This window comes from Camarhynchus parvulus, chromosome Z (genome assembly GCF_901933205.1).
Source record: "Camarhynchus parvulus chromosome Z, STF_HiC, whole genome shotgun sequence".
In the NCBI taxonomy this organism is placed as follows: Eukaryota; Metazoa; Chordata; class Aves; order Passeriformes; family Thraupidae; genus Camarhynchus; species Camarhynchus parvulus.
This window is the reverse complement of record NC_044601.1, coordinates 48,725,084-48,741,374: the sequence shown is the minus strand read 5'-3', so window position 1 is coordinate 48,741,374 and position 16,291 is coordinate 48,725,084. Positions and strand designations below refer to the sequence as shown.

General features: G+C 38.9%; 1 protein-coding gene across 11 annotated transcripts in view; it reads left to right on the top strand.

Moving 5' to 3' along the window:
- Positions 1 to 16,291, top strand: part of MAST4 (microtubule associated serine/threonine kinase family member 4) — a 276,947-nt gene that overhangs the window by 244,153 nt on the left and 16,503 nt on the right. For all 11 annotated transcript variants that reach the window (XM_030968186.1, XM_030968185.1, XM_030968184.1 and 8 more), the window contains 5 exons: positions 7,118 to 7,326; positions 8,093 to 8,231; positions 9,309 to 9,441; positions 10,162 to 10,327; positions 13,027 to 13,128. In XM_030968186.1, coding sequence (XP_030824046.1) covers positions 7,118 to 7,326; positions 8,093 to 8,231; positions 9,309 to 9,441; positions 10,162 to 10,327; positions 13,027 to 13,128 — 749 coding nt within the window. The remainder of the gene's footprint in view (positions 1 to 7,117; positions 7,327 to 8,092; positions 8,232 to 9,308; positions 9,442 to 10,161; positions 10,328 to 13,026; positions 13,129 to 16,291) is intronic.

The window sequence follows — 16,291 nt, the reverse complement described above, 5'->3', positions numbered from 1 at the left end:
TTAGACTGACTCTGCTTGAGGTGGGAAGAGGCATCAAGCTGCTAGGATGGAGCACTCTGTGAAGGGATCTTTGACATAGGAGAAACAGCACCTGCAATCTACCCACTGGAGTTCTGTGGGCCTGCTGAATGGCCTGAGGCTGTTGGGCTCTCTCTGATGAAATTTAGTTCAAGGTAGCCATGAGTTCTGGAACAGGAGGCATTTAGTACTGCCTAGACTGTTGGCTGTGGTAGCTTGTATGGAGGCCGCTTGTGGCCAAGACATTTTTTCATAACTCAGCAAAAGTCCCAAGCAAAATTTAAAATGAAAATTCTGCATTAAAATTATATAAATAGTCAAATACAATTTCTCACTAGTCAAGCTCTGCTCAATTTTCTCAGAACTTCTTCGCAGACAAACTTGGTGCTTACCATATCTCACCTTCTCCCAGTTACCCGAGCATCTCAAAATCCTGCCTCTCAGCAGTTAGCAGTAGATGCTACTCCCCTGCCTGGCTGCACCCCTTTCTCCTTCCCTTGGCAGATGTTAAGTCCCCTCCATTAATCCCTTCATCTCTTTTTCTTACTGGAGTATAAAAGGAACTGTGTGGGGTAGGCTCTTGTTGGAGAAAGAGGTGCCAAGAGTCACTGAACCTTTCTCAGTTTGGAGCAGTTTTCAGGTGCTGAGGGATGGGGAGAGGAAGGAGCAGCTGCAGCTCAGCATACAGCTGTCAGCAGAGTGAGGCCTGGCACCTGAAGGCAGAGGTTCAGTAGAGCTGCGTGTGCCTCTTGCTCCATGGGTGTTACAGCCAAAAGAAAGCTCAAAGAGCCATTAAGAAATACAGACTGGAGAAAACTGTCCACCTGAAACCAGAGACAAAAACGTATCTGCAGAGATGGAAAAGAACAGATGAAAAGCCGTGGTCTTCTATGCTACACATGTTTTTTTCTTCGTGTTTGTGGCAGGGAAAATCAAGGCTTATTGATTATCTTTTAAGTGCCAATAATACACAAAATTGGCAATGCAATACTGTGGAACTTGGATGAGACCATGGTAAATACTTGAAGAAAAGAAAGGTACTAGAGAATAACCAGCTTGGAGTATATCCAGATTCTTCATGTATCATTCTTTTCATTAGCAAGTGTAAAAACGGGGGTAGGCTGCCAGATGATAATGCTGTAGTATTAGTGGAAACTGAAAAGCTCATCTCCTTAGTAGAGTGATATTACTTCCATCTTTAAGGAAGTAATAACAAAGTAGATTTTGTTGGTTTTTTCTTTTTCTTTCAAGTGATTACTTAGAAGAAAAATCAAAAATGAGAAAACAGCCTGTAGTGGGATTCCTGGCACCTGCCAAAGCTACTCCGTCACTCTCCTCAGCTGGACATGGGAGAGAAAATACAATGAAGGGTTCATGGGTTGAGATAAAGACTGGGAAAGATCACGCATTAAATACCATTAAGTGCAAAACAGACTGGAATTGGAGATATTAACTGAATTTACTGCTAACAAAATTAGAGCAGAATAATGAGAAGTACAATGAGACCTTAAACCCCCCCCCTCCCCCCACCACCACTCCAACCTTCCCAGCCCTGCCTCCTCCCCGCAGCAGTGCAGGGACACACGGAGTGGGGATTATGGTGAGTTCATCACGTGTTGTTCCTGCTGCTGCTCAGGGAGGAGAGTCCTTCCTCTGCTTGTGTGGGGTCCTTACCATGGGAGACAGTTCTCCATACATTTCTTCAACGTGAGTCCATCCCATGAGCAGCAGCCCTCCCTAGAGAGTTGCAGTGTGGGGTGCAGTTCTTCAGGCACAGCCTGTTGCTGTGGGCCCCTGCCAGGGTCACAGGTTGTACCAGGAAACCAGTTCCACTGTGGCCTCCTGTAGTCCTTCCACTACCAAAACCTTGCTATACAAACTCAGTACATAGAGAGGGAAAGGAACACAGTGAAATGTGAGACAATAAACTTCTAAAAGTGTTCACTCACTTTTAAAAGTGATTTTAGCGCGTGTATAATACTGTAAATTGAGGAGGCTTGTGCTCCTAAGTTCTCTAGGATATGATTTTTTTCAAAACTATCTGTATGCTTGAAAATCTCTACTATGTCAGACATACTGTAAAATCAACAGACCAATTTTCTAGTCTTTATTAAAGTAGGGTTTTCTTTTTGCTGCTGGCAGCAGTACAGTTGACGGTTTATTTACTCAAATGTTATGGTCAAGTTTTAAGGAAAACACATCAAGATAACCTGAATGCTGTGTAACCCATCTATGAAACGGTGTGTAATAAAGCAAGAAACTATCCTGAAGGCATTGATTGTAGTTTATTTACATGTACAAGTACCTGAAACAAAAGCTATTGTTGTTATGCTACAACAATTGTATTTTCCCTTCTATGTTTTTCCAGGCTGTTAATTTTTTAAATAATCTAAGTATATGTGAATTCTGCCTGTGCTTCATTGATTCATTCTCTGAAATATGTCAGTGGGCATATTTGTGCTCTGCCTTACCAAAGGATGTTGTTATAATACTTTACTTATTTTGAGGCTATAATGGAGGGCTTAAATCTGAACTAATTTAAAGAAAACCCTATAATACTCTTTTCCTTTGCTGTGGTGTTTTTGTCTTTATCAGTGAAATGGAAAGCTTTGATTACTTGACAGGGTAATTGTTGGTCTTGGCATGTTATAGCAGAGATTTGTCAGATATGTTAAATTTGATGAGTTTAAGTAAAAGCTATTGGTTTTGTGAGGGCTTGAGTAAATATCTTAGCAGTTGTCTGCTTTTAATTGATTGGGTAAACTCATCTGTAGTGCAATTAAATGACTGTATAGTATATGAGGTGTAGTAGATGAGGCTGTTGGGAATGGCTAGGAATATACAAGAAGTTAAACAAGCTGTGAATCAGTAAATGTGTAGGATTCTGGCCAAGTCATTAATGACTTCACAAGCTGTCTATCTGACTTTCTTCAGCCAGACAAAACTCTCATTTCCAAAATTTTAAATTTTTATTGCAATCACAACATTTTTTTCCACATTCCAGCTTGTGAGAGGTAGCAGGTAGTAGTGTGCATCTCTTCAGGTTAGCATCAGCCTGGGTCCCTGAAAAAATTCAACAAAATAAAAATTACATTTGATTTCAGGGAAGCAAGTAATGTTAGTTCAATGTCTCTTCAATGTATAACTGTATTATTTTAAAGCAAATACATGATACCACTTTTTCTCCTCTCTGGAATGCTTTTAGTTTTGCAGGGATGGTAGTATCAGTGCATACATGACATACTGGGTAATGGTGTTGCTTGATAAATTAAAAAACTCGGAAGCAGTGTATCTTGAGCAGCTGCTGCATGTCATTGTGAGTAGTGCCTCTGTCTCTTCTCCACTCTGTTGATAGTACTTGCTCATGTATAGGTATGTTTGGAGCAGGATTAAGAAAGTTACCAGCTGTAGAATAAAACCCCATCAGTCAGGTTAATTCATCATCAGCATGGCAGCCACTGGTTCAGAAGTAGAAGGGGACAGGTGGAAGTGTAACTTCGTAGGTTCACTAAAATAGCACAAGACAGTTTACCCATCAGAATTTTGGACTGCAGTTTCATTACTTTGAATTTGTGTTTACTAGCTGCCATAAAGGTAGAAGGCATTGGTACTGTTAGGTATGCAGAGGTGGTTTTATTACTCAAAATTGACGACATATTAGAACAACTAGCACTAATGCCAGTTGTGAGAGAAGGACCACGGCCAACATGTTCTCTTTGTCATACGGCCAGCTTCTTATTTCTTTCTAGGCAGAATAGGATAAGTCTGAAATATTGCAAGCAGAAGGCTGGGATGCACTGTCTGAGAGCTGTAGAGCTTTAGGTAGCATTTCCTTCTGCCCCCAAATAACTCTGATCTGGTCACAGGCATTGCTTTGTTAGGAGGTGGTGCAGTGCTGCTTTTAATTCTGATCTTAAATAATTATCTATAAACTTTACCAAATAATATAAACCACAGCCTCACAAGCATCTTCTCTTCACTGGAAGCAACATGAGACATAATTCCAGGGTAGAACAGAATTTAGCAATCTCTTCTCAGGAAATTGCTGGTAAAAATGAAACAAAGTTCCTGGTCAGCAGGTATAATTTTTAAGCAGTAGGTACAGTACCTGTGTCTCCACAAGGAGTTCAGGCTTCTCTGACAGATTAAAAAATAGTGTCAGCTATATTAGCCTTAAACACTGAATGTAGACTAGGTTGTAAAATGGCTCAGAAAGTTGTAGTTATTGGAGAGCTGTAAACTAGGCCTGAAACCTATGTGGATTTTTTTTGGTAATTAGAGATTTTTCAATTTAGAGCAAAAACAGGAATCATGACTGTAGGATTGGAGTGATAGATGGCATGATATTTGAGTTGGACTACTTCAGGAACCCAGTTAAATATTTTTGTTTGTTTTTGTTATCTTACCACTTTTGCAGTGTTTTGTAGTTGTACCTAACTAGAGTTATCATAGAGATAGGTTTTCAGACTGATATTTATGTTGAAAGTGAAATAAGATAATGTTTGGACACTGCCAAATGAATGTTCTTTATGAATTTATTTCCTTTGAAAGCTAAGCTTTTTTTGCCATGTTGAGCTACAGCATCAGTAAATACAGAGCACTTGCATACCTGTTGAAATTCGCACAGTGAAATCAGGGGATGCTTTGGAAACTCTTGTTGCTGTTAGGAAAACAGATCAGGGAAGATAGGAAATCAAATTCTTCATTTGAAACAACAGGAGGATGCAACAGTACCACTCTGGTTGTGGCTTTGCAGGGCGACAGGGCATGCCACTGTCAATCAGTCAATTGACAGGACAGCCTGAGTGCTCTCCCTACACTGTTTTGGTGTCACAGAATCCTTAAATTTGAAATTGTCTTTATAATATATTGAAGATTATGGGCAGCATTTGATGATCAGCATGCTGCTGGCTGGGGTATAGGTTTCTTCATAAGGCATAAATGTTGTTTGCTGGGATTACTGTGACCAGAGGATGTGAGGAATGTTAGACATTTTTGTGTGCTGAAGATCATTTAGAAGCACTTTGTATAGCTTAAACAGTGTATGCATGTGTAAAAATGGGAGAGACTATTGCATTGCAGTTGTCTCATGAGTGGTACATTTGAGCTAAACAGCTTTTTTTCTAAGAAACAACAGAATCCTAGTGGAAAGTTACCTTCTTGTGACTGTAAGACTGAAGATGCAGTTTAGACAGCTGGGAAAATATAGCAACATGTACCACATATTTACAGGACTAGATAGTTCTTGGAACTTACTCTTTATTCATTTTAAAATATGTTAGTAATGATCTTGCAGATATGTATGATCTGAAAGGAGGATTTATTAAGATGCTGTAATAATATGCTGTGGTTTCTGTTTGCCTTTTAAGAGGCCATCTTGCACACTGTCCAGTTTGAAACTCTAGAGGAATACTTGTATGCCAAGTCCTCAGTCAGTCCTTAGTTCATTCATCTGACTAGGTTTTTTTTGAAGAATGGAGACTTCAGGCAATAATTTTCTGCATGTCAGGAATGCAGAGAGGGACTGAAATAGGTAAAAGAAAAGATGCTATAGGAGATTATGAAGCTGACCGGAGAAAGCAACAAGTTAGAGAGGAAAACCAGAATGCAAGGGAAAGAAAAGCATGGCAGGGGCTTGTAAGAGTAAGAGTTGGAGAGAGAAGTGAATATGAGGGGAGTGGTAGGAAGAGTTGCACGACACAAGGCATGAAGTCAGCAGGGAGGAGTCCTGGAGATGAATAACTCAGTCTGTGTTCCAGCCTGGGATGGGCAGAAGGGAGTGAGACTCAGTAGGAGGCACAAAGGGTGGGGTTTGTCATGGGTTTTGCCCAAGGTGGTTTTTACCTACCTTCATGATTGTGTAATGTCTTTTACCTGCCCCATGCTCAGACAAGAATGAGGGATTAATAAAAGCTTTTGAAATCAGTAAGAGAAACTATACTGTCTAGAAAGTTTTCCTTCACAAAGGATAGGAGAAGTCCTAATTTTTTCAGTGCCTAAAACTTCGGTAGCTGTGTGAAGATCTTTATAGAAATAATAAGGCAAGTGTTACTTTTTATGTTTATATAATTAATTGTATGCTGATAGTTGGACCTCACGGAGATAGTTAATTGAATTTAAGTTAATTGAATTTAAAAAACTTCACAATTGAATCCCATTTCTTTGCCCTTCCCCCCCATCTTCTCCTTTAAGTGCTTTCTTTCCATAAACACTGTGATAGTTATATACTGGCAATGGTATAAGCATTAAATTCTATAAGGTAGATTTCAAGCGAGGCAAAAATGTTCAGGATTTGCCTCATGGGATTTTGAGAAGTGCAGCTGTGAAGTCCTTCTGAGTGTTTCACAGCAGCGTAATACCTTCTCCTTAGACCTGAAAGACAGAAGAGTTGCCCAAATGAGGTTTCCTTTTCTTTGCTTCCCTCACTGCATTGTCTTTACCTTACCAACTATACAGGAAATCTTGCACCCGAGTGGAAATTCTGCAAGTCAAGATACACCACAAGCCCCACACTACCATGTAGTTAACACAGTGATCTTTGTTTTGGGTTACCTACTGGTGACCTTCCTCTGATACGGATCAGTACTGAGGTCAGGGACTGAACAAGAGCAGGAGATTTTACACTGCTAATGAGGAGCCACCCCTTCGAGCAACTGCTAAGCAACCTTCATGAGAGACCTGGGATATGTTTTAAAATTTCCTGGACTGAGTCATAATTTCCCATCAGCGCACCTACAGAATAAGCATTTGTCACAATCCTTTATAATACTGTGCCATAGCTGGATTTTGTATGTAATCCTTTGTTGATGGGAATGCATGAAATCTGCCTGGGCTAAAAGCATTTGCAATTATATCTGCTGTTATATTTGCTGTTGGTTAGAAGGGTGAGGGAAGGGCAGAAGAGTTGTTTTAGTTTGAGTGCTGGTTTTTAAACAAAATGAGATTTGTAACCATTCTTTAATGTGAAAGACTAGGTTAAATTGAGAACAGATCTTTTTTATATATAGTTTTAAAAAATTGAGTGAAAAATGTATTTTCAAATGTATTTTTAGTAGTTAGTCAGACTTCTTTCTTTTTCTCTCCCATTTGAACTTTTCAGTGCGGTTTATTTTGTGAGACACAAAGAAACCAGACAAAGATTTGCCATGAAGAAAATTAATAAGCAGAATCTCGTCCTCCGAAACCAGATCCAACAGGCCTTCGTTGAACGTGATATCCTGACGTTTGCAGAAAATCCATTTGTTGTTAGCATGTATTGCTCCTTTGAAACAAGACGTCATTTATGCATGGTCATGGAATATGTAGAAGGTAAAATTGCTCTTCTGTTTTCCAGAGGAAGAAGAGAATTTCCTTACACCACAAAAGAAAAATAACCCATATGGTACTTGAATTAGAAGGGGCCCCCTGTGTGTCCTCCATACTCTGGCAATTCAGATTTTAGCAACCAGATCCAACAGCATGGTGGTTCTTTTTTTTCACCAGTCATTATCTCCTGGTAAACAGCTTGTAAAACACTTGTGTTCCAGCTATAATGGGAAATAACTGCTCTTAGAGTAAGTTCCTTATAGATTGTAATTGAAAATGTGCTAGCATTCAAAGTTTGCTTTTGAAAATGTTTGCTTTTTTTTCTGGAGCTGAAATTTTCAGTAGCAAGTGTTGGGGGATTTGTAGTAATTGTTTTTACAAAGAAACAAGAAAGAGGAAACGCTTTGAAAATGTGCTATTGTTGAAGGAGAACAGTGGACAGAAGCAGTACTGAAGGGGTCCTGAGGTATGGTTGTGTGGGCTTCCACCACTCCCCATCCCCCCAGATTATTTGTTTGTTTTCTCCTTATGGATTATTATTGACATTATTGATTCTCAGCTGAATCTTTGTAGTGCCCTCTCCCAGCTTCACACTACTTCCAGTACAGTAGCTCTGGGGCTTACAAGTTTGGTTGAGTCATCTGACTAGAAAATAAAATCTTATGACTGCAGTTTCTAAGTTCCTTTTAGCACCATATATGGTTTATACTGTTACACCTCAGAATTTATAGAGTCATCTGGAACGTTTTTCCACATACTGTTTCCATAGGTGGAGACTGTGCTACTTTGATGAAGAATATGGGTCCCTTACCTGTAGACATGGCAAGGATGTACTTTGCAGAGACTGTTCTGGCCTTGGAATACCTTCATAATTATGGAATTGTACACAGGGATTTGAAACCTGACAAGTATGTATATAGAATATAACTGAAAGAGGAGTTTGAAATTGTTAGATAAGATATAAAAGGTTTGAACTTGCTTAGAATTATTTTTTTATTGTAAATGTTACGTAGATGCACAGTTCCTTCAAAATATTTGAATTTTCATTACTTGCGGTTACAGAAAATGCATTTTTTTCCAAAAGAGCTGTTAAGAGTTTTCTGTGTTTAAGATGGAAGAGGCTTTAGCTATCAGAATAGCTAAAAAGAAAAAGGTATTTATTCTTCTTGTTAGAATGAAGAGAACCACATTTTGTCAATTTGGAAATTTTTTTTCAGAGTGTACTTAAAACACTGAAAACACAAAATATCATCAACTTGCAGGTATTTGCATTTTTGAAGACAAAATTGACCAGATGCAGAAACATCTCCAGTTGCTTGGGTTTTGAGGGTTGCTTTTTTTTTTTTGAGGGGTTAGGGTTTTCAGTTTCAATATTTAAAAGCACAGTGTCACTCCTATACAAGTAAGTTGACATTACAGCAAATAGCTGAAATATGAAGTATGGCCCTTGCAACTTCATTGCTGTTCTTTCTGTTTCACAATTTAAAAAAAGGAAAAATAATTGAAGTCATAGGTGTTGACTGACAATAGCTTCATAGCAGGAAGTATTAGTTAGTATAGTATTAGTTACTAACTTAATACCCTGAGGTTTTTTCCAAATGCATGACTGACCCAGCCTGTTACAGATGCAAAATACTCACCTCATTTCGAAAATGACACATATTCTATTTTAGGTCTTTTACATGATAACTGTTTCTTCAAAGCTTTAAGTACCCAGCTCTCAAGACCTCTGTGGTTCTGTAAGATGTTTTTCAGTCGCACATGAAAAGTTTGTTTACTTCTGATAGTAATAGTAACAAATGTAAGACTTAGATTTTTGACCTGCTCATTCTGTACCAGTTAAAGTACTTTTAAAATTGTATTTATAATTCAACAATGCTAATGAAACATTTTCCCCTAAGTATTATAATTGTAATAATAATAACAATGAGAAGCACATAATATTGAATTATATCACAATGACTTAAAAACTTTCTGTTTTTCAGTCTGTTGGTAACATCCATGGGCCATATAAAACTTACAGACTTTGGCCTGTCAAAAGTGGGGCTAATGAGTTTGACTACCAATCTGTACGAGGGTCACATTGAGAAGGATGCCAGAGAATTCCTCGACAAACAAGTAAGAAGCAACCTTTTTCATTTCTACACTAAATGTTCACATGAAGTAACATTTTGCCAGCAGAACATACTGTAATACTGAATAAACCATAGTTATTTCTGCATTGGTGTTCCAATTGAGTATGTCAGGTACTTTAACTGGTGCCCTGAGGATTATTCTAGGCTTTTTCCTTTTTACATTAAGATCTATTAGTAAGATGAACAGCCTAATTCTGTGCAAGTGAATCTGTGAGAGAGACAAATGGAAAACTGTTTTGTGAAGAATTCAGAAGTCTCAGCAGAGTACTTGTGGAGCTCATCATGCTTTGTACAACCAAGGGTGCTAAAATCTGTGCTATGGCCCATTTCCCTTTAAGCATGCCTCATTACCGTTGCTCACAATCTGTTCACTGTAAAAGTTACTTAAGATAAAATCATCACAACTTTTATATAAGGATAACAGTATGTTTTAAGTTAAGTAAGATACTTGCTATGATGGACCTCTGTGTACAAAGCACAAACTGTCCTTTGCATGACAGATGCACAAATATTGATTATGATGCCTCTTAATGTAGGTAGGTTGTTCTAAAAATGTGAGTGTTATGCCAACTCAGCAGACTAAGCCCAAATGAATTCAATTTTTTCCATGTTTTCATATTAATTTACATTTCAAGAATTATAAAATCCTGATCTAGCTCAATTAAGACTTGCTTTGCCATCATGCTTTTTTTCTTTCTTTTAGGTCTGTGGTACACCTGAATACATAGCTCCTGAAGTGATACTAAGACAGGGTTATGGAAAACCAGTGGATTGGTGGGCTATGGGAATTATTCTGTATGAATTTCTTGTTGGATGTGTGCCATTCTTTGGAGATACGCCAGAAGAGCTCTTTGGACAAGTAATCAGTGGTGAGGATCACTAAAAAACCCAAAAACTGTTAATAGTAAATATATTACAGTTTTAGTCATAGACTACACAATCTGCTATCAAAGCAGTAACAATTAATTTAGATTAAAAGCTGAACTTACTCTTCTAAGTACAGAAATTCATTTGTGTAGAGCCCAGGGGTTAAGCTGCACTGTTTGGAAGAGAGAAGCTATGTTAGTTAAAATGTAGTGCCCCTATGCACTAGTGATTTCTGTGTTTGGTAAAGAAATTATACCAGAGAAGAAACAGTTAAATAAATTTGCATGGATGGCAAATTGTGCCTCGTGGCACAATCAAGAAATCAACAAAGATGTAATAAAACTCTAAAACAAATGTCTCCCAAATAATAAATAATGAGAAAAAGAAGGAAACTAATTCAGTTCACAGATTGTTAATGCTTTCATTGGTGATTGTTGGAGTGTAGTGTTATTCCTGTAGCAGCTGTTCTTCTTCCATTTAAAATTCAATAACCTTTTGGATCTTAACCTACAAACTGACCCTAAGTATTGCTGTGTGTCTTGTGACAAAACTGAAAGATAATTAAACAGAATTGTTTACTATCCTACCTGCTGTTTCCATAAATTTCCCAAATGCATAGATGTAGAGGGTTACTATTTATGACACAAGGTTAACAGAATGGCACCTCTGTTGCTAAGAATTTCCCAGTCTGTTTTATGGTCTGCTTAAAAAGTCCAATAGCTAAGAATACATCTCTGATTCCTCATCCTGTGAGAATGCAACAAATCCCCTTTTGTACTAAAGGAGACTTTCTGTCATCATCTTTATTTCCTCTATCTCTGAAGCTGAAAGCCAGACTTGTTTGTAAACTATTAAAATGCATGTGACATCCTACGTTTCATGGGTTTATAACTATGTTGTTTTCTAATGTGATATGCAGAAGCCTGAGTGGCAAGAAGAATCAACTGTTTAATTAACACAAGCAGCAAATGCTTCTGTTTTCTGGGTGCCCCGTGGCTGCAATACATATTCATGCTTTATTTTCCAAATCAGATTTAAACTGCAGTGGAGCTGTAGGCAGGCAAACGTGGAAATAACTCAAGTTTTTATTGCATTTTCAGACACACACACCTGTGTTTTTATCCTTATACTCCCTGACTGGGAGAAGGGGAGGGAATAGTCTTAAAATTAATGACAAAATTTGTACATGAGGCTTTTTTTTTGCATGTGGCATTAATTTTACCTTTTGACAGTAAAACATACTGTCATGTATTACAGTCTAGCTGAGACCTTTGTAAATATCTTTGTCTGTTTGAATGTGTCAGTTTATCTTACAGAAGTTATTTGTGGAAGTCCTTTTGTAAACATCATCTATTCCCACTCATTCTACAAGACTGTTGGTTGGCTCAGTTTCTTGTTTTGTTATTGATTTGTCAGTTGTTTCTCTTTGAAATATCCCTGCTTAGTGAAAAAATACTTAGTATCTCTAGGAGAACTCTTGTTGGATATGTTTCCTCTGCTAAAATAAATTATCTCCTTCTATTTGACTGGAAGAGCCATCTTAAAGAATGAAACTGTAGTCTAGATTTTTCTTCCAGTTTCCATGAGCAAAATCTACATTCTGTCAAAGTTCTACTTTAAAATCTTGCTGCCTCCTTTTACATTGTAGGTTGCCTTTTCCTGCCCTCAGGTTGTGCAAGGACAGCTGTGGGAGGCCTCAGTGTAAACTTATATACCTAAAGTGATAAGAATTTAAAATATTGCCTCAGAAACAGGTTACATTTCATGTCTGTTTTTATCAGTACCTTTCCTTAATCTCTGAAATATGAAGGTTAAACCTGCATGTAGCTTCTGATGATTATTTATCCAGTTATGATTATTTTATAGAAATCTAGATCATAAAATGACAACAAAATCCTTAACAGTTTTCTGTGTTTCTGGAGCTCCAAGTGTGCTGTTTCTCTGATGCCAAAATTCTTGTACCTCCCAAGAAACTTCTTTGGAGTTTTATCTAAACCTGCACTATATTACATTTGTGGAGGCAGCTTCCACTACAAATCAGGCAAAGCTTGCTGTTTGTAGGCTGTTAGAAAGTTCATGTTCATACACAGTGATCCTGTCTTGATTGGTTTAATTCCAGCTTGCCATGTGCAAAAATGCAAAAGATATGGTAGTATAAGAGTCAGTAGAGGGAGGTTGTATGGAAGTATGAGACTTGGAAAAAAACTTCATTGCCATATATGTTGCCAGAGTACAGTCTGACACCTTGACCTTTAGTCATGGGAATATTGACCTCAGGGAGCCTACTAGCATTAGAGAAGGAACACAGATGTGAGCAGCAGCTGCCAGGTCAGGTCAGCAGTTTCCATCTTAACAACAGTTTCCATGGAACATAACTACAGTTTAAACCTTGATTTGGTGGGGGAAGAGAGAGCATACAAATTGTGCTAATATTTGAAAGTTTTCCATTAGCCAAGCATTCATGCATTCTGCTGCTAAACACAGTTTTGTGTTCAGTGATACTTCCAAAGGAAATGGGAATATAGTATGTTAATGCGGTCTGTATAGAGAGTATAAAAATTAGAAATAATTGGTATGCTGCAGAGTAAGTTGAAAAAGTTGCTTTAACTCTGCTTTGCTGTTAGGTTGCTTTTGAAAGCATTAATGCAATTTGTGCTGGGATCAGACCTCAGCAATATCAAGCAACTTTCTTTTCTTTCAGATGAAATCAACTGGCCTGAAAAGGATGAAGCACCACCTCCAGATGCCCAGGATCTGATTACTCTGCTACTTAGGCAGAATCCTTTGGAAAGACTGGGAACAGGTTAGGAGGCACTAATTTTAAACTGTTAATCTACTAGAAATAGTTTCTGTATTCAGCATTGGGAGCCTTTATTTACCTGTTTCTTTTGCTTGGGAAACATCTGTCATGACATGCAGTAGCATAATATGCCATGATAATTTATAGATTAAGACCAGTAATAGGAACTTAACGTGATGATATCTGTCCTGGATTTTGTGGGATTTACATGGGCTCCTTTGTATTTACTCTTCTCCCAATTTGATAAATATAACAGAAATTTCTCAAAGACCCTGTTAGTCAGTGAATTGGGTTTCTTCATTAATACAGTATTAAATGACTAAATACAGAAATCTAGGAGGGGAATCAATACACAACTTCCTTTTTCAGAAGTATCTTAGCCTGGCATATTAATTTCCCCCCGTGTTAAGGTGGGTGATGAGTACTCAAATCCTTATTCAGTAATGACTGTCTGAGGTTGTGTGGTGCAAAGTCTTCTCATTCTCATTAATCAAGCACTACTGCCTGTATGAAAAAAAATTAAAATAAAACTGAATGTTAAGGAAGTATTAACACTTCCATAGGCTAATGAAGGTACTGTGCATTTATGTAATAAGAGTTTATTTGTTGGTTGATAGACCAGGATTTATTTGGGAGTTTCTGTGAGAGGCAGTAATGAATATTGTGTGTAATTTTTAAGTGTTAATGTATGGGAACCCTAGTCACTGACTGCCATCCCTTTAGGCAAAGCACTAGGTAAACACAGAAAAAAAAAAGCCTCCTGCATAAATGAGCCCAAATAGAGAGGTATAATCTTATTTACAGTGAACATTGTATGCCATGAACAGAAATACATTTAGGATGCTAAGGAAACCAAGTGGTAGGTTGAGTCAGCATGAGAGTACTTGGCAAATTGCTCACAAAACTGAGTCCAATTGTGTTACATATTTTTAGGCCTAATTAAAAAGAGGACTTAGGAATCAGCTCATAACTGGTGTTACCACAGCTGCTCAGGGGAAATGTGATTATAACCCAGACCCTCGGTAGTGTTGACATGGTCCCAAATCACACATCTTCCTTTGGCTTCCCTCAAGGCATGATGATGTGACTGATATGAATGAGCTGCATTGTGCCTCACAATGAATGGCTGGGTTCTGTGTGAGCAACCCTTAGACTTCACTGTAACTGATGGTCTGGACTAAATGGCACTCAGCAGTTTATTGCTGTCCCTTGCCCCATGTTGAACAAGTTAAGATTGAGGAAGGTGTCATGCCCCAGTAGCTTCTTCACTTGCTGCTTGCATCATCTGCTGCAGAGGGCACCAATGCCAAAGGCAAAATGAAAATCCAGTAGTTTTATTCCCTTGTTTTAAGTAGACTTGTCCCAGGTACTGTTTCATTGCCAGGATGATTTTCCTGATAAATACAGTGTTAATTGAAGACTGTTGCTATGTGAGAGGCTGGATCAGGAGTGGATTGCAAATTGTGTCTGTTGCTATACAGTTGGTGGAGAAAGCGAATGGGGTGAGATGAAGCTACCTTAAATACTAAGCGGTCAGTGCCACAGTGTGAAGCACCTGTGGTGCTCAGAGGCTCTTTAAAGCCTCTGGTCTCTCTAACAGTTCGCAGTCTGAAGAAGGAAATAAGGCAGCTATTTCTTTGAAGCAGGGGGTTCAGAAACCACAACAAAGTTGTAGGATCTTTAAGTGCTAGAATCAGCTCACAGAAATGGAGGCTGCAGTGTGACAGGTCCCACATGGGCACTGAAAAATACCATGGTTTATGCCAGGCTCCAACCACGCATTTCAAGTGACAGTCTTGTCTGTTTAATATGTATTAGCAAGCTGCATAACACTTCGTAAAAATCATAATAGTTTACTTGCTCAGGAGACCTGAGTGGCAAAGGCCAGTTGAAAGAAGAGGGGTGGATAGTATACTTACTTTGAAGAAGGAAAATAGCACTAAAAAGACTTCTTTGGGCTTGAAGTGTCTGATACCAATCAAGAATAATACAGCTCTGATGTAATATCCCATTACTGTGTTCAGAGGAATATTCACTGCTTAGCTAGTGACTTATGATGACATGTGATTTTGATCTGCTTTGGGAAGATTTGGCTTCTTTGAATTTTTCCCTGGTGCAGTATGAAAAGCAAAGAACCCAATCTAGAAATCCTAACGCTGACTTAGAAACCATTCCTGGAGATTTCATTTTTTCTCTCCATAACCTTGACATACATGCTGTATCAGTGTGTTGAGTTGACTCTTGCTGGCCAGGAGGTACCCACCAAGTCTTCTCCCCGCCTCAGCTGGGTGGGGGTGAAAATATGCCAAAGGCTTGTGGGTTGAGATAAGGTGCTTTGCCATCATGGGCAAAGCATACTGAAACTCAGGGACGTTAGTTTAATTTATCACCAATTAACACTACTGCTTTACTTCCTCCCTCCAAGCTGCGTGGGAGGACAGGAAATGGGGGTAGTGGTCAGTGCATCACATGCTGCCCCCGCCGCTCCTTCCTCCCCACACTATTCCCCTGGTCCAATGTGGGTCCCTCCCATGGGGTGCAGATCTTCAGGAGCAGAGTGCTCCAGCATGGGTTCCCCATGGGGTCACAAGTTCTGACAGCAACCATGCTGCAGCTTGGGCTTCTCTCTGCCACAGGTCCTAGCTGTGCTCCAGCACAGGCCTTTGCACGGGATCACAGTCTACTTCAGGGATACACCTTGCTCCACTGTGGGGTCCTCCATGGGCTGCAGGTGGATCTCTGCACCACCATGGTCTGGCTGCTGTTGTGCAGTAGTCTTTCCCCTTCTTTAATGCATTATCCAAGATAATGCTGATGGGTTGACAGTGGGTCCATCTTGGAGCCAGCTGGCAGTGGCTGTGTTGCATACAGAGGAAGGCAGCTTCTCATAAAGCACCCTTGTAGCCTCCCCGCTGGCAAAACCATGCAACATAAACCCAAAACAAGCTGACAGCAGGTCTTGCTGCTGCAGGTTACTTTTTCAGGTTTTAGAATTAGGTGTATGTCTATTAATAATACCATCTTCTGCCTTCCCAGGGCAAAATTTCCAGTATTTCATTGTGTTCTTACAGTAGTTTTCTGACTTTAAAAGTAGTGTAATCATTTAATGCACATTAAATGAGCAGGCAGTTATAAATAAGAGAAATTATAGGGTATTTCCTATAGA